General features: G+C 35.7%; 1 protein-coding gene across 2 annotated transcripts in view; it reads right to left on the bottom strand.

Annotated features, from left to right (window-relative positions):
• The window catches only part of LOC110018982 (ribonuclease H2 subunit B), a 54437-nt gene that overhangs the window by 7513 nt on the left and 21640 nt on the right, over window positions 1–25284 (bottom strand). The window contains exon 7 of one of the 2 annotated variants that reach the window (XM_020716493.1): window positions 8778–8847. The exons of the other annotated variant lie outside the window; for it this stretch is intronic. Coding sequence (XP_020572152.1) covers window positions 8778–8847 — 70 coding nt within the window. The remainder of the gene's footprint in view (window positions 1–8777; window positions 8848–25284) is intronic. 2 annotated transcript variants of the gene reach the window in all.

Below are 25284 nucleotides of genomic sequence, written 5' to 3'. Positions count from 1 at the left end.
GGGTGAGGGTCTTAGGTCTTTCCTTTAGTAAGTAGGATCTAGCCTTACGACTTTCCTAATGACTATCTTAACACTTTAGAAATGTTTTTCTTTAATAACTAGGATCTAGCCTTAGGACTTTCCTAATGACTATCTTAACACTTTAGAAATGGTACTCACCTTCTCCGTAGATATTTCAACCAAATTTATGTTCTCTATGTTGGTTTTTTATATGATTAATAATCTTTAATACAAAGATTAGAGATTGCATAAAAGAACTCTGATGAGAATTCATATAGGACCTATGGAACATAGGAAAGTCTTGCACTGTTCCACACAGTTTTGGACTTCAATACATTGCATCGTCATTCATAATCATCATGATCATCATAAACATTGCATTTCATATCACAATGTTGCAATCATTACACCCATGAGGCTGACCAAAATTATTTGAACACAGTTTCCCTTAAAATACCCCACTTGAATATTCTAATGTTTCACAATTCCCCAAGACTGCAAGTGAATCACAAAATTTACTTCAAACAATTTGATATTATCATTTAAACCATTTGAAACCAGAAAATTGCAGAAATACCCAATTTTTCTCAAAAATTACCAAAATACCTTTGGACCCCCAAAATATCAAATTTTCCAAAATCTCGCAGACTCACCAATGAGTCCTAAAAATCACATCAAATCATTGCTTGTCTTCCTAAAAATTTTAACTGTAAACATATTATACTTTCGGACAACTTTTTAGCACATCGACACTAAAATATCAAATAAATGTTTCGGAGATCATAAAACATTCCACATTGATCGAAAATGACCCCAGATACTATCATTTGACTCCAAATTTCTTCTCAAACCGTCTAGACTCTTTAAATCAATCTTCCATCTTCCTCCTATAAAAAAGTATCAGCAACTCCCCCACTCCTCCCTTTTCGGAGACTGCCAACACTGCTGGAAAAGCCGTAGTCGAGTCAAATTTCGGCGAACCTCTAACCCGATGCAAAAACAACGTACAAGCTCAAGGAAGCTAACTTATTCAAACGTAATTGAGGGCAAATTTCTTAGGCTCAGGTATATCTCACGTAATTGAAACGATAATCTCAAACTATCCTCCCTTCCAGATCGAAAAATAGAACAAAAAATACCTAAGTATCCGTATGGATGTGATCTACTCTTCGATCTGAACAAAACGAGCCCAAGAACATGAATTTGTCTGAGAATCGGAGGATAATGAATCCCGGGAAGTTTCCACCGTCAAAACCTTCCCAACGACGTTCGTGTGATCGAAAGGAAGTAAGGTGGTGTTTTTTTTTTATTATTTCGCATTTTTTTTAATTTCAAAAATATAGCTTAACTTCAAAATTACATAACGTTTCGTAGAAAACTCAAAAATATAAACCGAAAGATGTTGTGAACTCAGGAAAATGAAAAAATTATTTCAAAATTGAAATCACAATTTTTCATTAAGTTTTTTAAATTAATTTTTAAAATTCTGGAATATTTAAATCATAAAAATTAAGATATAGATGAAAAAAAATGAAATTTGACAGTAATATTAAATGGCATTGGGAAAATCTTCTCTGATTTTTTCGAGTCATTTCAATGTCTATGCCTTTGTATTTGAATTTTTGAATGAAATGACATATCAATCTAAATTAAGAATTAAAAAATTATGAAAATTGCAAAAAAAACTCTTCCTGATTGTATTTTTGACCATAGAAAGACACTTAAACATTTTAATATTATGTTTAAAATAATTTTTATAATTAAAACACATTAATTAATGTTTAGGTTTAATTTAGACTAGGTTTACCTAGCCCAAGTCCAACCTAGTCAATTCTCTTTAGGTCTGGTTCAACTTGATTACAGACCTGGTCAGACAACTCAATGATTGAGTCAATCACCCATTAAGTTCAATTTTAGTCATTTAGGGCTTTAGGCTAGTCAGTCTTTAGCCTGAATCTAGTCTGGGTAAACAATCTAGTCTGGATAAACATAACATTTAGCTGAGTCAAATTTGAATAGTTTGATCATTTTAAACTTGAGATTTAAGTCAACATATCATTTAATTCAGACTGAACTTCTTGGAGTTTAGGGTTAGTCAATATGAACTTTAGTTTAGTTTAACCTACACATTAGGTTTATCATAAACTAAACCTTAATCTTTGGTTAACCTTAACCTAGACCGTTCGGATTAGTGATCCTAACCACTAAGATTAGTCAATCTAAACACTAGGGTTAATTAACCCTAAATCAATAGAATTAGTTAACTATTAGCCTAAAGCCCTAAATGACTAAAATTGAACTTAATGGGTGATTGACTCAATACTTGAGTTAGTTGATCAGGTCTGTAATCAAATTGAACCGGACCTAAAGAGATTTGGCTAAGTTAGACTTGGGTTGAGTTTGGGTTAGGTAAACCAAGCCTAAATTAAACCTAAACCCTAATTAATGTGTTTTAATTATAAAAATTATTTTACATACAGTTTTAAAATGTTTAAGTGTCTTTCTATGGTAAAAAATACAATCAAGAATAGTTCTTTTTTGTAATTTTCATAATTTTTTAATTTTTAATTTAGATAAATAGGTCATTTCATTCAAAAATTAAAATACAGAGACATAGACATTGAAATGAATTGAAAAAAAGCAGACAAGATTTCCCAATTTCATTTAATATTACTGTCAAATTTCATGATTTTTTTCATTTATATTTTAATTTTTATGATTTAAATACTCCAAAACTTCAAAAATTAATTTAAAAAAATTACTCAATGAAAAATTGTGATTTCAATTTTCAAATAATTTTCTCATTTTCATGAGTTCACAACATCTTTTGATTTTTTTTCGTTTTCTACAGAAAGTTATGTAATTTTGAAGTTAAGTTATATTTCTGATATAAAAAAAGCGAAATAATAAAAAAACCATCATCTTCTTCCTCCCTGATCACGCGAACGAAACAGGGAAGGTTTCGACGGTGGAAACTTCTCGGGTTTCGATCTCCTCCGATTCTCAGCTAAGTTTCATGTTCGTGGGCTCATTTTGTTCAGATCGAAAAGTAGATCGCATCCATACAGATACTTAAGTGTTTTCTGGTCTATTTTTCAATCTAGAAGGGAGAAAATTTTGGGAATTTTGGTCAAACTAAATGAATTTGGTCAAATTTGACCCAATAGATGGTCAAGAATTAGTTTTAGGGGTGTTTGAAATTATTTTGGAGGATTTGAGAATTTTTTTATCATGATTTTGGTCAACTCGAAAAGTAGATCGCATCCATACAGATACTTAAGTGTTTTCTGGTCTATTTTTCAATCTAGAAGGGAGGAAATTTTGGGGATTTTGGTCAAAGTGAATGAATTTGGTCAAATTTGACCCAATAGATGGTCAAGAATTGGTTTTAGGGGTGTTTGAAATTATTTTGTAGGATTTGAAAATTTTTTTATCATGATTTTGGTCAACTTTGGTTAGTGTTCAAAAGGTTTATTTAAAGGCTCTAGGTTGTTCAGAAATAAATTTATAGTCAAACGACAGTGTTGGAGGATTTGAGAATTTTTTTATCATGATTTTGGTCAACTTTGGTTAAAGTGTTCAAAAGGTTTATTTAAAGGCTCTACGTTGTTCAGAAATAAATTTATAGTCAAACGACAGTGTCCGGGGTCATTTTCGATCAATTTGGAAGGTTTTATGATCCCCGAAGTATTTTTTTAAGTATTTTATATTTTGGTGTCGATGTGTCAAAAAGTTGTCTGGAAGTATAACAAATTTACAGCAGAAATTCTCAATAAGACATAAAAAATGATTTGATGTGATTTTTAAAACTCATTGGTGACTTTCGGAGATTTTGGAAAATTTGATATTTTGGGAGTCCATAGTATTTTGATAATTTTTTTGAAAAATTGGAATTTCTGCAATTTTGGATTTCAAATGTTCTAAATGATAATATTAAATGGTTTGAAGTGGATTTTGTGATTCAATGGCAGTGTTGGGTAAATTTTTCTTGGGTAATTTTGAAGCATTAAAATATTCAAGTGGGGTATTTTAGGAGAAACTAGGTTCAAATAATTTTAGTCAGTCCCATAGATGTAATGATTGCAACATAATGATATAAAAATGCAATGTTTATTATGATCGTGATAATTATGAATGACGATGCAATCTATTGAAGTTTAAAAATGTTTAGAACAGTGCAAGGCTTTCCTATGGTCCATAGGTCTTACAAGAATTCCCATCATGGTTCTCTTATGTAATTTTAATCTTTGTATTAAAAATTATGGATCACATAAAGAACCAACATAAAGAACAGAGATTTGGTTGAAATATCTAAAAAGAAGGTGGGTACCATTTCTAAGATACTAAAATAGTCATTAGGAAAGTCCCAAGACTAGATCTTAGTCACTAAAGAAAAGACCTAAAACCTCACCCAAAATTAAGGTCAACACATAACGATTCAATTCTTATGAGTCGAATCTCCACCTCCCCACCTTGTCGTTGGGGGTCTAGAAAGCGAACGGCGAGGCTGGGAGGTGAAGCAGAGGGAGCAGTACAATAAGGGAAGTGGGAGAAATTCACTGCTCAGAATGACAGCAACTGTATAGGTGGGTTGGGCAGCGTAGAAACCACATTCGGAGGCGATGTTGGGCAGCTAGAGCAACTAGGCTGCGGGTAGCTGTTCTAGGTGGCTGGTACAGTCGATATGTTGCAGGAAGGAAGTGCAGAAGGTCTGAGAAAGCGGTGATTGGCGGGTACGAGGATCGGGAGAGATGGAACAACAATAAAACAGCCCAGAGCGGTTGTTCGGGGCGCGAGCGTAAATAATGTCGGTAGTGGCGAAGAATGCATTTGATTGCGTGACAACAAAAGGAGGCTTGTCATGGGGCTGCGACAGCGAGGAGGATTGGACAGCGAGGAAATGCAAGAAGCAAAATGGTTGTCGTTGAGGTGGTTGCAGAGAGAAATGACTGATAGCGAAGAGGGAGGAATGTCAAGGAGTTGTGGAAGAATAAATATCCCCTGAGGAACAAGATACAGCCAGAGCACAACACGTCCTTGGATACAACCCTAGAAGGGAAAAATGGGACACCAGCGGCTGTCATGACAGAAACACAATCCAAACCTGCAAACCTAAAACATGAAAAATAAATATATAAGCCTAGGGTAAATAGGAGTGGATCCCTCTCCAGGAATTCTCTGCTTGTGCTCAGACCAAACGGTCCAAACGCGATAATTGTGCCCCATTTGGATCCCGCATCAGTCTCCCGGGGTGGGGAGAGCTTCAACCTCTCAGGTCAGCCTAGTTGAACACAGCAGAAATGTTACAAACTCCTGGTAAATCAATCATGTATATGTTGTCATTCCAAAGCACATCCTAATATAATAAATATTCATCCACTTATAGCACAACCTAAGCTTGAGCAGCATAACGACGTCAATTCTTATGATCTGAATCTCGAGCAAGTAAATCTAAAATTTGCTTCACCCACTCTTCATGCTCGGTTGGACGTATCTGATAAAAAGTCTGTCAAGATTAATCAACTCCGCAATGACATTTATAACAGACTGGGCCACACTGAAATGTAACCACTCGGAAGAGACCTCTTCTTCTCTAACGAAAACTTGATCCCACTTTAAGATTTTCTTTCCAGCAAAGCTCCTAAGGCGATTTCCAACACTATGAGTCATCCTTCCTGTCTACTCATATGTCAATGGGCAGACTGCAGAACTAATTTTAATACCCAAAGGCTCCATGTAGTCTTCCAAAAATGGCACAAAAAAATCTAATCTCTAACATGTTGGACCTACCTCAGCAAGGCAACTCAGAAAGTAGACGATATATCTGAAATTCTAAAATTCTCTTATATGGGGTTTCCATGTGTTCGGTGTCGGTTTTCAAACTCAAGGCCATCTTGGACAACTACTGTTGATTTTGTTGGAGTCTCTCATGGGGTTGAATTATGGGGGTCCAGAGGTATTTGAACTTCAATACTCCTTTGTTTCCTCACATTCTTCAGTGTCTATTGTGACATTACTTATTTCTTCAACAGCTCCCTACTTAGTGAAAAAGACAGTACCCTTGTTTGGGCAATCTGCTGCACTTTGTCCAAACCGGTTGCACTTAAAGCACTTTCTGACTGGAACAGATTTAAGAGCATTTGTTGGCTTTCATTTGTTCTCCATCTGAATCAATTTCTCCTTAGGCGGGGGCATGGAAGTTATCTTGAACGTACTCTTGAAGCTCGATTATGGGGTTGAATTCTGCCTGTAAAGTGTTGAAGTCATCTGATGATGTTGCTTTTTCACTTTTGAAGTTAGTATCTGAATATCTGATTAGTAATGAACAGGTAGGTAATGGCGCTGCAACTCACGCTTTATTTTAAATTAAGTAATGATCTTATCTTTTTCCTCATATTGGCATAAGTGCTTCAATTTTTCCTACCAAAATAATGTACTATTCTTTAACTTGTTGTCGACTAGTTTCACCATTCGGTCCAGTCGAACTTTCTGGTGCTCAAAGACTCCACATCCAACAGCCTCTAAATGATCTCTTATGGATCCAAACGACCGTTAAAATATGACAAATCCAACTTTACTTCAAGATTCAGGTTTTTTTGAATTTTAGGCTAACCCTTTGGGGTACTGGTTCTTCATCTCTAAAATCTACACAATGGAAGAGACTTGCTTCATTCATTCGATCTAGCAAGTCCTTGTTGTGGCTACGGGCAACCTGTCAAGATTGTCTTTGCTTGAAGGTGGAAAGAAACTATTGCAATTAAAGGACTTCTATAGAAAGTTCTTGTACATCTCTTTGCAGATTTCTCATAAACTGCATTATGACATTTCCTCCCGATCAGTTCTTTGACAATTGTCTCAGCGGTGGCGTGATTAAGATTTGGGCTTTGAGTAGGTGGAAGAGATTGTATAGGGATGATCTAGGATAAGGAAGAAAATTTACACAATGGAAGAGACTTGCTTCATTCATTCGATCTAGCAAGTCCTTGTTGTGGCTACGGGCAACCTGTCAAGATTGTCTTTGCTTGAAGGTGGAAAGAAACTATTGCAATTAAAGGACTTCTATAGAAAGTTCTTGTACATCTCTTTGCAGATTTCTCATAAACTGCATTATGACATTTCCTCCCGATCAGTTCTTTGACAATTGTCTCAGCGGTGGCGTGATTAAAATTTGGGCTTTGAGTAGGGGGAAGAAATTGTATAGGGATGATGGAAGAAAATTTTGGAGTGCTCGGTCTGAAAAATCAACAAAATAAAGGAAATTTGTGATAGATAAAGTTGAGTATTGGTGGATGCTAAAAACAATAAAAATAGGTTAAGCTATCTCAGATACCAAATGACACCTGAATTAACCTAAACAATAAATAAACAAATAAATATTACTTCTAGAAAAGCCAATAAGCAGCTACAAGCAACACACTTAAATAGAAAATAGCAACAGACAAAACACAAATTGCGACTAGGGTGTACCAATGGTGGTTGATGTGGGGGCCATTGGGGGTCTGGAAAGGCGGCGACAAGGTGGAGGAGGCAAAGGAGGGGACAATACAGCAGGAAAGTAGGGGATATTCGCTGTCATGGGACGACGACAAGTGTATAGGTGGGCTGGACGGTGGAGAAACAATAATCCGAAGCAGTGTTGGGCGCCTAGAACAGCAGCTAGGCTGCTGGGAGGGGTTTCTGGGTGACTGGGACAGCGAAAATGCCAGTGAAGAAAACCTGGGACAGCGACTAGGTAGCCGAGAAGTGGTTCAGAAGGGTTGGAACAGCAGCAAAACAGCCAGGAAAGGCTGTACGGGGCGGCAGCAGCAAGTGAGAATGACCACAGCAGTGGCGGAGAATGTGTGGAACTGCAGGACAGCAAAAAAAGCTATCCCTGGGCTGTGACAGCAAGGAGAATGGTTGGACAGTGAAGAACAATAGGAAGAACAGCAAAAGGGTTGATGTCGGGGTGGCTGCAGCGAGGAGGAATGCATCGTAGCAAAGTGGGAGGCATGTGGAAGAGTTGGAAAAGGATAAAAATCCGCTCGTGAACGAGATGCAATAGAAGTGCCACTCGACCGTTGGAAGACAATCACTAACTCAAAATGAGATATAATCGGAGCACCACTCGCCCTTTGATACGGCCCTAGAAGAGAAAATAGGGTTGTCCTAACAGAAACGCAATTCAAAACTGCAAACCTAAAACCAAAAAGTAAATATAAAAGCCTAAGGTAACTAGTAGCGGACGCCACTCCCAATGGGAGGGAAGTCTTTGCTTGGAAGGACCACCTGGTCATTTTCATGCTAGGACCGAACAGTCCAGACGCGGCAATTTCCGTGCCCCATGCGAAGACGCGATCATGTGTCTGCTTCGTAAGCGGGTGAGGCTCCACGTCAGTTTAAGAGGTTTACTCTCAAAAAATTAAATTTAGAAGAGCCATTCATCTCCTTCTTTGTGTTGAATTTATTAATAACAGCGACTCAGCCTTAGTTCCCCACAACTTTTGGTGACTAGTGAAAAAAATATATTAGGATATTTTATAGTTTGGAATGCTTAGCACTAAACAGAACTTATAAAATATTGAGAATGATTCTTCATCATTTAAGAATAAATAATCAAAATTGTTAAGCATCATAAACTTCCAACCTACACTCCAGTTTTTCACTGGAAACAAGCTAATGTTACGCACTTGGAGAAATAAAAGTTTTAGGCTGTTTAGGCATCAAAAGTTCTTCATACTACATCAATTTCAACCTCTAAGAAGAACGCATTTTACTTTAAGGTATAGTGTGCATACAGGTCTCCTTCTCTTCTTGAGCAGCATAATTTTTGTCCAACTTTATTAATGCTGCTTTTAAGTGATCAACCTGAAAGATTACCAAACAGGAAATCCATCACAAATTTCACTACTGAACCACATTTTTTAGATATTAAGAATCGATAAATTCAAGACGTTCACACAAGTGGAAAACTAAAAAAGAACTCCATTTGACTACCAAGATTTAAGCTAATCACGATTGCTATAAAAATCGAGGGAAGTTCCATACGTAGCACCCAATTCTTAATGCTTTTATGTATCTCACACTAAAACTTTCCTTTTTACCACCAAAGCACTCCATTCTTTCCTATCACATCAAAAACATTACTAATACACTATTTAATGCTGACATCCACCATTTCATACATAGGTAAAGGTGCTTTGCCTACAAATATGAAAGTTTAGGTGTGAAATTCGTAAATATACAATAATTGGGTGTTACGTTTGTAAATTTCCGTAAACATTGTCGAGAGCTATTCACCCAACAACACAAACCAAATGCAAGTTAAACAAGGCCTTCCATTAAAGAAACGTTAGTCTTGCTATATCAAAGTAAAGCTATATTATATTATTTTCTTATATGTTGTAAAATAAAAAAACAAGCACTGAAAACTTTTCTTGCTAAAAATTTATACGAAAGTGTGCATATTTTGACATCAAAATGAGCCATCTTAGTGCACCTTAGTGTCTTGAATGTACTAATGAAAATCTATGAGGACACCAAAAATCACACAAGAAAATAAACTTCAAAATTCACATATCCATGATTTGGATAACTATTGATTCGACTAGATGAAGACTACAAAACATCTAAAAGCCAACACAAAAAAAAAATTAAAACTCATCTTGAAATGTGAGCCGGTGGAACCAGATGAGCACATAATAGCGAGGTATCTTGAAGGGCTGAGGTTGTCTATTAGGAATGTGGTTCAATTGTAACCATAATGGTCTCGATGTACATACCCTAGCTATGAAGGTTGAGAAATAACAACAAAACCAGGTGACATCCAAACCTTACAGACAGAGTTCAACCAAAGAATCTAGCAGCAAGAGTACACCCTGTCGAGCATCCCAACTGACCCCACCTGAGGAAAAACCAGCAAAGTGAAAAAAAAGTGGAGACCTCTAGCACTCCCAAATTCATCCCAACAAAGAAGTTTCTCAGGTGTTATGGTTTTGGACACATTGCATCTGATTGCCCAAATAGAATAGTGATTTCCTTCACTGAGCAGGAAGTAATTGAAGAAATGGACGGCGACAAAGAGATACTGAAGAATGTTAGAATGAAAAGGAGTACCAGCTTCCAACTGATAATGGAGAGATACTCTTGATTCAAGTTGAGCCCATAAGAAAAACTCCAACAAAATTAACATTGATTCTCCTAGAAGACAACAAGTATGAATCAATAACAGAAAAGAGACACCTTTTGCTAAAGGAGTTGTTGGAATCCTAACAAAGTTTATCTCCCAGGTTGTTAACCATGATTGTGGTAACTCACCATAGATTTCAGGCATGTTTGGGGCAGTTGCAGCTTATTAATAAGCTGTTGCCCAGCAACTGTCCCAGAAAGCTGCTACGCAGAAGCTGCTGCGGATAAGCTAGCTAGCTATTTGTTTATTTATATTTCAAAATAGTTGCAACACAGTTGTTTCTGAACAAATGATCACTGTCTCTGTGTAGTAATGTTGTTTGAAATAGAATTGTAATAGCAATATATTTGATACTTTAGAAGGAAAAATCTACATCATAACATTACAAAAAATAAGATATACACCTCACATAACAGTATCATCATTATTTAAATAAAGAAAAAGACTATTAAAATAACATTTTAAAATATGATAATATTATTCTTAAAATGGAGACGACATATGTCACGAGTCAGGTCGTCCTCCAGGGATACTATACATTCTATTCCCGATCGCTCTCGGCGGTGGAATCTACAAGCTTGTCTGCCCATCGAAAGAAGCATACATTCCCGATCACTCTCGGCAGTGGAATCTACAAGCTTGTCTGCCCATCGAAAGAAGTCACACTTCTTCGTGAATCTCTGCGGGCGCCTGTAGAACTATCTCTCGTAGCTATGTGTCTAATGTGATGTCAGCAGAGAACTCTAAAGTCCACAGTGACACAGAAATACTCGGGAGGTGTCAGAAATCTTCGAGCTCATCTTTCCTGAATGTTTTGAAAAATAATACATTAATCATAACACAAGTAAAAATTTTCTTTAAAAATAATTAATTAAATATGCGTGAGGTCTCAGAGAACTCAGTATACCAACAAACGAATCTGTTAATACAAGAAGACAGCAGACCTTGTCAAAAAATGGCATTGATTATCTTTAACCCACGTAATACAAAGCTTGTTCGGGTCACATATGCATATCACCAGAAAAAACCATCCAGAAGAACCTCAAAAACTGTATCACAAGAAAAAGAGAGAAACTTGATTGTATTCAATAGAATTTCACATGTGACACTAACCAATACCGACAATCAGGTCATCCATAGGAACCCAAAAGGTCTAACGTCTCATCATGAACATCTCAAATCGATCAAAAGAAAAACAAAAGAAATGAAACAAGAAAAAAACACTTACAAACATCATAAAAACCCAAACAATCATAATCAAATATACAATGAACGGAAATAAACATGAATTATATAAAATAAACAAGTAGAAAATGATAAAAGTGGTAATTAATTACAGTTTTATGAAGGTGTGAGGTCTCAGAAAACTCCATAAATCAACCAACGAACTTGTCACTACAAGAAGACAACAGACCTTATAAAATAAGGGTCCTTGGTTGCTTTGAACCCACGTAATACCAAGCTTCTATGTGTTAAATATGCATATCACCAAAAAGAGCAATCCAAAAAAACCTCAAAAACCGCAACATCGAAAAGAAGAGAACTCGGTTGCCTTCATTAGATATTCACATGTGACACCAACCAACGGTGACTAACATGTCATCCATAATAACTCATAAGGTCAGACGTCTCATCATGGACCTCTCAAACCCACCAAAAGAAAAGAAATGAAATGAAATAAAATGAAAACAAAAAAACACTTATAAACAGCATAAAAATCTTAAACAAACAATATCAAATACTCAATAAACAAAAATAAGCATGAACTATATAAAATAAACAAGAATTTGTCCATTCAACATCCAACAATGGCGTATGTAATCCGCTCTCTCAATTTAACCATTTCCCCAGCACCTTCGTCATCCTAGGTGCAACCTTCTTGTGATTTTTCGTCTGCGCATAGTTTGTCCTATGTGATAATCGAATGCTTCAAGCGGGACGTGTAAATGATCATCGTAAGTCATGTTGAAGTCTACGCCCGTTCGTGAATGATGTTGTCGAATATAGTTGTAGAGAGTCATTATAGCCACTACAATCTGCACCAGCATCGGAAATGGATATGACAGCATATCACGCAACATGAATCATTTTTTCTTTCATACTTCAAATATTTTTTTTCAATTAAACCGCGTAAGAACGAGTGCCTCTTATTAAAAATTTATTTCCTGTCCCGAGCAACATTGTTGGATCTTTAAAATTAAGGAATGTGATATTTGTTATCCAGAAATGACCTCAGATACCCCTTTGTAAAGGATATCCAGCATCAGCCAAGTAATATGTTTGTGCAAATACAATAATTAGTAATGAACTAAAAAAATATCTAATAGTATGATTAATAGTTAAACAAATCTGGAGGTGGACGAGGGAAGTTTTGTTTTATATTTCTTGAGATAAAAGCGAATATACGATTGTCATCTGCATTGTCTTCCTAACTAATCATAACAAAATAAAACAAATGTTGAAATCACATGCGGCCATCATATTTTGTGTTGGTGATCCACAACGCCCAATGAATGCGATCGTTTTATTATTTGATACACATCTATCAACGTGTGTTCCATTGATCGCTCTAAAACAATTCTGATAAATTAAAGAAAGTTGTATGAATTACACTACTCATTTGGACTTCTGAATATAATGTGTAAAAAGATTTATCTTTAAAAATAGCATATATCATGGTTCATTTGCATTCTTTATTTGAGTCATCTCAAAAGTCGGATCCTCTGACTTGAAAATCGTTATTGATAAACTAACAAGAGCCTTCAACCCCACTGAAATGTATCTGTTGATTGTCTCCGATGAATGTTGAAATCGCTTCATTGCTCCTTTCATTGATATATTCTGTGACAAAATGTCGAGGGTTATTGTTAACACCTCTCTGGTTACATCTATCGCATCCAAGTTGACCCACGTTAGGGTTAAACAAGGGTGCAATAGAATGGACAACTCAATCAGACATAATGTCCACTAATATTAGTCTTAAATTACACAAATATAAGCTCAATGGTTGATGAATTAGCCTCATTCAATCGTCACAAACATTCACAATCCAATTCAATTCAATATTCAATCATATTCTCAACACAGGGAAGCGTGCATAATAATTTCACCAAAATATAAACAAAGTTGCTAAACATTAAACACAGAAAAGTATATACCCCAAAAGTCTTTAAAATCTTCCCAAAACTTTACAACCCAAAAGTTGTACTATGTCACATATAACTAATCATCGTGATACTCCTTACCCTGCATTGAAAATTAATAAAATATAGGAGTGAGATACAGCTCAATAAAATAATCATAGCTAAAGAAAGATTTTATAGAAGAAAAGAAAACGAGTATGCTCCACAATGACAAATATGAGTGAAGCAGTACATAACAAGCATATTTTAATCATATAAAATATATAAAGAATGCTATAAAAGCAATCACGAACAAACAACTGTAACAAGTACATATTTTATATATCCCTTGCACAACCATATGTGCATTTTAATTGTTTAATATTCAAAATTCATCATCTTAGAAATGTCACTTAAACTAGCATAGACTTTGACTTAATTCATTTTTTTTTATGACCACTCAATTCGTCTACTACAAAACTGCTGATATATGTTGGTCATCGCTTAAGTTAATAATTATGAACAACCCTCCTGATACTAACATATATGTTCAATTCTAAATACCAAGAGCCGAGAATTCTATAAATTTTCCTACAATCTTTACCTGCTCAGAGTATCGATATTAAAATATATCTATTAAAACACTTGTGACAATTCTTTGATCATTTTAGCTGTTAAAAATTATTTTTCGTATGCACATATTTGTATAAATATACCTACAAGCAATTATTTTAATGAACATGCCCACCAACTCAATAAAAATAATAACATTAGTAAAATCAGTAGTGTTTGCTCAATTTTATTTTTTTGTTACAATATGTAGAAATTTTTAAATTCAATTTCATATCAATATATCAGATGGTATTTACCTTAAATTCAATTTTTTTGTTACAATATGTTGAAATCACAATTACCAGATTTTTAAAAATTCTTAATTTAAACATGCATTAACACATGGTATTTACCTTAAAATGATCTCCCCATGTTCAGCTCTAAACAGTTTTTCTACGTCTAATTCCTCCAAGTACAAACCACCATATATATATACTCAAACAAGAGGATATGACCACTCAGCATAGTACAAAATCGAAAATTAAAAGCAATACCCAATATATATATAAACCCTAAACTTGAGCTAATTCGAAAGGATTTTGAGCAAATGAAGCTGAAAGGGGGTTGGAAGATTGGTAAATTGGATGGTTGGCGCATTCTCATTCAATTATCAAATGATGAAGACTACGCCCATTTCTTTGCAAGAAGACTCCTTCGAATAGACAACCAGGTGAAGAAGGTTTTAAAATGGACGGTGGAACCTCCTACCATTCATGTTTGGTTGTGCTTCCCAGATTTGAAGGTTCACCTTTACGATCAAAAGCTCCTCTTCACTTTAGCGATGGTATCCGATAAACCTCTCAAAACTGATATGCCTACAGTAAATCTGACTCGGCCATCTGAAGTCAGAATTTTGATCGAACGGGATATTACTTTACCTTTTTCCGGGAGAGATATAGATTGACACACAGAATCAGGGATTTTGGCAGCAAGCAGATTTTGGCAGCAAGCAGAACTTAAACATACCTCTTTATTGCACCCACTGCCGTATGTTTAACAAAGTTGCTAAACATTAAACACAGAAAAGTATATACCCCAAAAGTCTTTAAAATCTTCCCAAAACTTTACAACCCAAAAGTTGTACTATGTCACATATAACTAATCATCGTGATACTCCTTACCCTGCATTGAAAATTAATAAAATATAGGAGTGAGATACAGCTCAATAAAATAATCATAGCTAAAGAAAGATTTTATAGAAGAAAAGAAAACGAGTATGCTCCACAATGACAAATATGAGTGAAGCAGTACATAACAAGCATATTTTAATCATATAAAATATATAAAGAATGCTATAAAAGCAATCACGAACAAACAACTGTAACAAGTACATATTTTATATATCCCTTGCACAACCATATGTGCATTTTAATTGTTTAATATTCAAAATTCATCATCTTAGAAATGTCACTTAAACTAGCATAGACTTTGACTTAATTCATTTTTTTTTATGACCACTCAATTCGTCTACTACAAAACTGCTGATATATGTTGGTCATCGCTTAAGTTAATAATTATGAACAACCCTCCTGATACTAACATATATGTTCAATTCTAAATACCAAGAGCCGAGAATTCTATAAATTTTCCTACAATCTTTACCTGCTCAGAGTATCGATATTAAAATATATCTATTAAAACACTTGTGACAATTCTTTGATCATTTTAGCTGTTAAAAATTATTTTTCGTATGCACATATTTGTATAAATATACCTACAAGCAATTATTTTAATGAACATGCCCACCAACTCAATAAAAATAATAACATTAGTAAAATCAGTAGTGTTTGCTCAATTTTATTTTTTTGTTACAATATGTAGAAATTTTTAAATTCAATTTCATATCAATATATCAGATGGTATTTACCTTAAATTCAATTTTTTTGTTACAATATGTTGAAATCACAATTACCAGATTTTTAAAAATTCTTAATTTAAACATGCATTAACACATGGTATTTACCTTAAAATGATCTCCCCATGTTCAGCTCTAAACAGTTTTTCTACGTCTAATTCCTCCAAGTACAAACCACCATATATATATACTCAAGCAAGAGGATATGTCCACTCAGCATAGTACAAAATCGAAAATTAAAAGCAATACCCAATATATATATAAACCCTAAACTTGAGCTAATTCGAAAGGATTTTGAGCAAATGAAGCTGAAAGGGGGTTGGAAGATTGGTAAATTGGATGGTTGGCGCATTCTCATTCAATTATCAAATGATGAAGACTACGCCCATTTCTTTGCAAGAAGACTCCTTCGAATAGACAACCAGGTGAAGAAGGTTTTAAAATGGACGGTGGAACCTCCTACCATTCATGTTTGGTTGTGCTTCCCAGATTTGAAGGTTCACCTTTACGATCAAAAGCTCCTCTTCACTTTAGCGATGGTATCCGATAAACCTCTCAAAACTGATATGCCTACAGTAAATCTGACTCGGCCATCTGAAGCCAGAATTTTGATCGAACGGGATATTACTTTACCTTTTTCCGGGAGAGATATAGATTGACACACAGAATCAGAGATTTTGGCAGCAAGCAGAACTTAAACATACCTCTTTATTGCACCCACTGCCGTATGTTTGGACACTCACTTTCTCAATGTTATCAGTTGCATCAAAATCTAAAACCTCCAAGTAAAAATACTACTGGATCTGCCCCACTTCATACATGTCCCTCTTCCGCTCCCGAGTGCATTCCACAAACTATTGAAACACTGGTTGACACGATGTCACCTCTCCCTCCCACTACCGAAGACAATACTGTTTATGTTCTTCCAACTGATGTATTGGCTGATGGTTCACTTGACAGGTGTTGACGAGGCATGTTGACCATCTCTTCAGAATGAGAAAGTTGTTATTGTTAGTCAGGAGCTGGGGGCCCATCCTCTTCTACATGCCTGACAATCTGTTGACCACACTGATCAGATGAGTCAGTCTTCATATGAGGAATGGCAGGTATACACATCTAATAAGAAAAAGAAGAATAGAGGCACACCCCGGCTTGGGAACTTAATGGATGATACTTTAGTAACTTCAAGTAATAACACGACACTCAACAATTGGCTCCGCTCCCAGAACCAGGGGCAGAGGCAGGACCAAGCTGGCTCGTCCCTAGCAACTTATTTTCTACGAGTTTTGAATTTTTGAGTTTTATCTATGTCTTATCATTTTTAGAATGCTAGTGTCTGTGTATCATATGGGTAGGGCGCCTTTATTGGGTCCTCTCATACAACCTTTATGTACATTTTCATTTTCAATGTATGTATATATATTATATGTGTGTGTGTGTATGTGCGCGTGCACAAGATATGAACTGTTGGTTGGCAACTTCGGCGTAAATCCCTCGGTCTAGGGTCCAAAACCATCCAGGTCGAATTAGCACATATGGGATGGACAGGCACATGTTGTCGTCCATTTTTTAAAATATATATATAAACACACCTCTAAAATTCCTCTTATCAATAATTTCTCCCTTCTTAGCAACCTACCCGATAGCAAGCAGCACCCTCAATTGATTAATTGTTATTCCAAATAAAACAGAGGATATCACTAATTACTTTCGTAAAAGATGAAATGATACGTATTTAATAATACCAATCTTACCTGAAATACCCATTTCTCCCCAAATTCTTCCTACACTTCTTACCCTTTACTTCTTATTCTTCCCTTTTCCCTTCTTTGTTTCTTGAAAACTGCCTTACCCGAGACCTTCGCCTCTCTGTCCACTCCAACGCCCCGTCTCTGATTCCAGCTACAGTGTTGGAATCGAAGAATGCCCAGGCTTGCGAAAAATGATGATTCCAGCTACAGTGTTGGAATCGAAGAATGCCCAGGCTTGCGAAAAATGATGATTCCAGCTACAGTGTTGGAATCGAAGAATGCCCAGGCTTGCGAAAAATGAGAGGATGCGGGAAAGAAGCGATGGAATTGAGGAGAAATAAGGTAAACTATATAATTAAGTGTCTAGCAATAAATGCCTTTATTTAAATCTACACCCTATGATCCGGCCAGCTGCTACATACTGCAAAGTGGAGAGCTACAGTGTCGAATAAATTAACAGGATGAGTTAATTTCATTAAATGCTTAATAAAAATTAATTATGTTAATGTATTAAACTAAAATATAGTAATAATGTATATATACTATTATATATCAATTTCATTGTTACAAAATGTAAAATTGTATAAAAGTATTTTGATGCATTTCAGGGAATTCAAAAAAATTATGTATATTTGAAAATAATAATAAAAAATTTGCGAATTAGACAACAGTGAGCATTACACCATCTATGCCCAAAGAAACTGGTCGACTTGAAGGGATAACTATTCTACTGAACTCTAATAGCATGGTGGTGGGAATTGGGGCTACGTCAAGTGGTCTAAACCCTCATCCTCGAACTCATCACCCAGCCAAAAAGTTGAGTAAGCTTAGGTTGTCATGGTCATTAGACTGATCGGATTTTGGCCGTAATAAAATGGTATCAAAGCCATGAATTTAAATTCTCAGACCTTGCAACTATTCTGCTGATTCAAAGGCGAAGGGAGACCAATGGCAAGAGTATTTCTGAATCCATGCCTGCTTAGGTTGCAAGAACAAGTAATCCATTGGAAGCAAAAAAAATTTGTTAGCGCAAATCAAAATCTTCAATAGCATGGTGTGTCGAGATCTCAGCACATGAAGTAAATCAAAGTCAATATGATTGATTCTCTCAAAGCATGCATCATTTTAAGCAGTCACAATTAGCAATAAAAGGGCCGTTACAAAATATGCACATGCAAGCGAGTAACCATTGTAGCAAAAGAAATTCTCCTAGAATGTCTAGAAGGTCATGATATTTAAGCTTTGACAATATGAGAAGCCCTCATTTGTTTCCCAGTTAACTAAGAAATTGAAGAAGTTCCGATAATAAACTAAATCCATTTAGGGGTATATGATCAATAGGATCTTCAACCCAATCAACATCAAACTAGATAATGAGTATAGATGGAGATGAGGCAGAATTATGAAGTCGAAAGAGTACCTCATACATAATGGATGATGCCAAAAATAACATTGACAATCCATGTTGCGCGTAGTTTTAATTGAGCAGCAAAACATCAGTTATAATAAAGTTTGTGATGGAAAAACTTCATTTCTCCTTATTCACAGTTGAAAATATATAATACATATCCATACACACTCCCAACTCTCTAGATTAGGAATAACTCTAGCATAGAAAAGATCTTGTACTTAGATTTTCTCCAATTGGGTTGCCAAATATCAAGCTTCCTAATACACGAGATTTAGATTTATGACTTTCCACAACACTGTCGATCAAGATGGAGCATAGATATTTCTCGTGACCATCTTGTTATAAATACAAGTGACACTAGCTCCATTAAGAACCTTTGTGAAGATATCTCTTAGTTGTTCCCCAGTCTTCACATCAACTGTACATGTTAGAATCTGTTGAATCTTTTTGCAAATAAAATGGCAATCTACCTCAATGTGCTTAGTTCATTCATAAAAGACAGGATTTGAGGCAATATAAATTGCAACTTGGTTATCACACCACAACTTTGTTAGAACAGTCATCTTAAAACCCATCTTGGTCAAGAGTTGGAATACCTACATGAATTCACATGAAGCCTGTGTCATCGCTCGATACTTAGATTTAGCATTTCACTGTGAAACTAGATTTTATTTCTCACTCTTTCATGAGACCAAATTACCACCAACAAAAATGTAATATCCAGTAATGGATATTTGATATCTTGGAAATTGCCCAATTTTACATCAGAGAAACATTCAAAATTTCTATGCTCAAGATCTTGATATAAAATACCTTGTTCAGAAGCTCCCTTGAGGTAGAATAATATTTTTTTCCAAAGCTAATCAATGATGGACTGTGAGAGAAAACATATATGACTTATAGAACTAACTGAATACGCAATGTCAGGCGAGTTACTATGAGATAGTTTAAAATTCCCACTAACTTATACCATTCAAGATCCTTAAAAAACTCAACCATCCATGGCAAGTTGTTATTTAAGAAGCATTGGAGCGCTACATGGTTTGACAGCTAATTTTTTCAGTTTCAGCTAAAAAATCCAACACATAATTCCGTTGAGATAGAAAGATATTTTTCTTGAACATTGATACCTCAATTCCCAAGAAGTACTTCAAGGAACCCGGATCTTTAGTACCGAACCGATTTTGAAGAAATAATTTCAATGATAAGAGTTCTGATATGTCTGAATTATGTGATAAAAAAATATCAAATTTTTCTAACAATTTTTTCTATTATTTTTTCTCATTTACGTTTTTTCAGGTGTTTTTGTGCAATTGCAGAACACATGTACTTATAAAAGTTGTGTAGAGATCTTAGCAGATATTGGAGCAAAATAGAAGGAATTTGATTCAGACGAGTCCATAGGAGCCACCAAGCTAGAAGGCCTTTTTACCTTGAGTGGTGTCAAGGTGCTACCCACGTGCTTAGAGTTTGGCGCCTCGGAGAAGCCCCCTTCAAAGTCTAGCACATTAGCACAAAAGTATGGGGTCCATAGGTGCCCCTCCAAAAACCATGTAGCGCACAGATCCACTTCGATGGGCGCTAAAGTGCCGCCTACTCAATCCATCAATACTTCTTCACAGCTACAACATTCTGGTGTCCCCCCAGTATTGACGAACCAGCATTGTGGAGTTAAGCTGGTTTCTACCAATGTGGCATCTTCCAAGTCTACAAAACGCAAAATCTCTGGGGAAGAGGAGAGATCTCTAGCGCAATTGGTAAAAGCAACTCTTTCGTTTTAAATAACGTCTGTGTGTGCGAGAAAGTGAATTTTTAAGAGAGTGGCAAGGACTTTGCAAGCAATTGGTCGGAGAGATCGGAGGAATGTCCGAGGAAGACTACGGAGACTTTTAGTGGAGATCACAAACTCACAAGAGGGATACTGATCAAAATTTTTGTATTATACAAATCAGAATTCGCACGTTCCTTATTGGATCGATATGTGGACTCTGATTCGTATATTAGTTGAACGACATGCATAATATGTGTGATTCGTCGGTGCTTCACATTTGATCCATATCAATTCTCTGTGCATCGCTTCCAGTAATAATATTATCATCAACATAAACCACCAACAGAATAATTTATGAAACAGGTTGCTTATAGAATACAGTGTAATTGCTTCTACTTTTCTGCTCCCAAACCACCCTTCCACTTCGCAAAATTTTCAAACCATGCTCGAAGACTTCACTACAATCCATAGAAGAACTTTTGAACAAACCATGCTTGAAGACTTCACTACAATCCATAGAAGAACTTTTGAAGACGACATACTTTCCTAGACTCCTTGTGAGCAAAAAACCTAGGAGGTTGCTCCATGTATACCTCTTCCAAAAGATCACCATGCAGAAAAAAATTTTCACAACCAAATGGTGCAGAGGCCAATTATTTATTGCCGCCAAGGACAGAAGTAGGCGATACAATTTCAACTTAGCTATCAGAGAGGCGTCCAAGTACTTGATCCTATAAGTTTGAGTATGGCCCTTAACAACCAACTGAGCTTTGAGATGAGTTACAGATCCATCAAACTAAAACAAAAATGCTAGGACACACTTACAGCCAATAGGCTTCTTGCCATAAGATAGTTCAACTTGTTCACAAGTTCCATTTTCAGTTAAAGGGCTCAACTCATCAAGCATCGTTGCCCGCCATCCATAATGAGATAACGTTTGCTGAACAGATCTTGGAACCTCAACAAAATCAAGAGAAGCACCAAACCAGCAAGAATTTGAAGATAACTAATTATATTTAACACAAGAGAAAATGTGATAGACACATTCACGTTTATCTCTTAGAGGGGCAATAAGTAAATCAAGGTCACTAAGGGAGGATCCACAGAGGAAGATGGTATTGGTGTCAGGCTAGGATCAGGGGAAAAAGGTCTTCTCGAGTAAATATTAGTGATAGTTAATCTAGGATGAGGCACTAGAGGTGGAGTTGGAGCAGAATTTGAACTTACTATGTGATACAATAACAACTCATCAGAATCTTATGAGGATTTAGGCACCGATGAGTAACAAAAAATGGGGTTTTCTCATAAAGGGTAACATCAGCATAAATCATGTACATGTTTAAGAGAGGAAAAACATCGATACACTTTTGGTAGACAAGAATATCCTATTAAGACACACCTCAATGTCTTAGGGTCCACTTTAGAAATTTTTGGACGAGTATCACAAACAAAACAGGTATGTCCAAATATGTGTCATTCAATAGGAATGGGAAAGCTAGCTGAAAAAAAAAAACTTGGTCGAGCGTATGGGTTTGTAGAACAATAAAACATCCAATCGATCAAAAAACATGCAGTAGAAACTACATCGACCCATAACTATTTAGACACATTCATTTGAAACAAAATGGTTCTAACCATCTCAAGAAGATGTCTATTTTTTTTCTCACAGCTCCTCTATTTTGGGATGGAGCATAAACATAGGATGATTGGTGAAGCATCTCATCTTGGTATGTACTTTTGAAATTGTGCAGAAAAATATTCCTTGGCATTGTCACTTCTCGAATCTTAACTAAAACATTGAATTAAGTTTTAATTTCGACATAAAAGGAATCAAATGTGACAGTAACTCAATATGAGATTTCACAAAAAATCCAATTCATACGAGAAAAATCATTTATAAAAATGAAAATATCTAAAACCATTAGATAAAATAGCACAAGATCCCCACACATCATAATCAACCAACTTAAAACTATGACTTACTCTTTTATTAACTCTGGAATGCAAATGATGGTGCTTAACAAATTAACACGACTAATAATCTAAAGATGAAAACTACTTAAGCTGAGGAAACAACTTTTCAGTATTGATAGTGATGAATGTCATAATCTACAATGAATCTCAAAAAAAGATAGTGTTGGAACAGGCTAAAGAGCGAGATACCTCATTATCCAAATGTATAGCCCTCTTAATCTCATTCTTTACTAATAATCTTCTCTGTCATGAGATCATGAAATAGGCAATGATCGAGAAAGAATAAGATACAGTAATTAAGAGCACGTGTATTTTTCCTGAAAGAATCAAGATTAAAAGCAAAGATGAGGTAAACTGAGATGTGTGTAATATTGATGGTACCAGAACCAAGGACATTAGAAATAGATCCATTTGTTAGGGTGACGGAAGACATCTGCTTATGAAAGGTAGAAAAGAGTTTTGGATTACTCTTCATATAACTTGTAGTACCATAATCAATGACTCGTTGCGTGGAAGAGGAAAGATGACATGTATCATTCTTACCTGACTCAGCAAGGGCAGTGATGGATAAGAATTTCTTGGATGCTTCCTGAAACTTGATGAACTTAGCATATTCACCAGCAGAGATCGAGAAAATCTAACTCAAAAAAAACTCATTAGTAGTAACCATGTGAGCTGACTGTGATTTAGAACCCTTTTGGTTCTTTTTCAGCAACTTCAAACATGTTCTCTCCGTGACTAGAATCATCATAGTATTAGCACACTAACTTTGACCCTTGGTTTCCAAATTTTGAGTTTCACTTCTGTAAATGTCCTGAGACTAAGGTTTAACGATGTATGTTATGTTTCTGACTAATAAAAGCACTAAGTTGTTGTGCAGATGAGGTCTGACAACTCAGCATTTTACGCAGTACTCTAGTACAAGTTTCCCTCGGAGTAGTACATTCAGGGTCACATAATATCTGTGATTTGACACGTTCATATTGAGATTTGAGGTCTATTAGAAAACTCATAATAACCATTTGTTATCTTCAAGCCTTGTTGAATCCCGATATCAATATTGAAAGGCATTAGTGCGTTCAATTCTTCGTACACCTGTTTAAAGTGCATGTCATACGTGTTAAGTGACCGATTATATTGTCCAACTTAATAAAGCTCATTGCATACATCAAAAATTTGAGAGATATTTTCTTCCATAAAACACAAACGTCAAATCCTCTAAAACAACTTTAACAGTCTCAATTGAGTGATATGACCGGATGTTGACCTCATTTTTAGTGAGGTCTAGTCTTCAAGTGATATGACCGGATTAATCAGGTTCAATAGAGTTCTATATTTTTATCAATAGTCGAGCATTCACTCTCATCCACTCATAATAATGTGGCTCACTCCCAAGTGGAGAATTATCAATGAAGTGAGTCTTGATAAATACTCCTTAGATAGAGTCTCACAATTTTATTCCAATAAAATAATTGATTTCAATTAAGTTCTCATTTGTAATCTTAGCCACTGATAAAACTGAACCTGTCACAAGGTGTTTGTGTTAACCGGATCAATTAAGTTTTTGTAATCTTAGCCACTGATGAAACTGAACCTGTCACAAGGTGTTTGTGTTAACCGGTTATAATTGATTTCATTCCATGCTAAAGAACAAATTTTCAAAGCACTATGAGACAAATAACTAGAATGATTACCGAATAAACGAAAAAATTAGAATTGGAAAGCCAAACAAAAGTCGAACACAGCAAACGATGAAATCAACCTAAGTAAAAGAAGCAGACAACATAACATAGCAATCGAGGAAATTGACCTAAGGAGGTGTCGACTTCGTTGATTCCCTAATCTTGTCGACTCAGATCGAGCAAGCAAACAACAACATGATGCAACTGATGCTTCAAGATAAATGCAGATGACGTTCGAAGTAGATGAATCGCAGGAAGAATTCAAAGACTTCGACGAAGCCGGAATGAGCTCGAGCCGCAAATGATGATGTCGCAGTAAGTAGTTGAAAACTTTGACGAAGACGGAACGAACTCGAGCGCAGATGATGTCGCGGCAAGTAGTGGAAGACTTCAATGAAGTTGAAGCGAGCCCAAGACGCAGATGATGATGCCGTAGGAAGCAATCGAAGACTTCGACGAAGTCGGAATGACCCTGAGCAGCAGACGATAATGTCGCAGGAAGCAGTCGACAAAGTCGGACTGAGCTAGAGCCGCAAATGAAGACGAACAATTCCCAAAGGCTAACATCGAAGACAAGTGGCAGACAGGAACAATTTAACGAAGCTCTGATACCATGTGAAAAAAACAGCTTCCTTTATTGTTCACAATTGAAAATATATATTACATATTTATACACATTCTCAGCTCTCAAGATTTCAAATAATTGTAATATAAAAAAGATATTGTAATTAGATCTCCTCTAGTTAGGCTGTCTCATATCAAGTTTCCCAATATACAAGATTTGGATTTATGACTTTCCATAACAAAGTTAAATGTACTCATAAAAAATGAAGAACTTATTTAAAATTTTGATTTTCATAATTTAAGCCATATATGAGGGGGATAGCCAAGTCATTACTATAATAGATACATACTTTTGCAGGTTCTAAGATAGGCAC

The sequence above is a fragment of the Phalaenopsis equestris genome, unplaced genomic scaffold (assembly GCF_001263595.1).
Source record: "Phalaenopsis equestris unplaced genomic scaffold, ASM126359v1 Scaffold000036, whole genome shotgun sequence".
Lineage (NCBI taxonomy): Eukaryota > Viridiplantae > Streptophyta > Magnoliopsida > Asparagales > Orchidaceae > Phalaenopsis > Phalaenopsis equestris.
The sequence above is the reverse complement of the archived record's forward strand: the minus strand, read 5'-3'. Positions and strand labels throughout refer to the sequence as shown.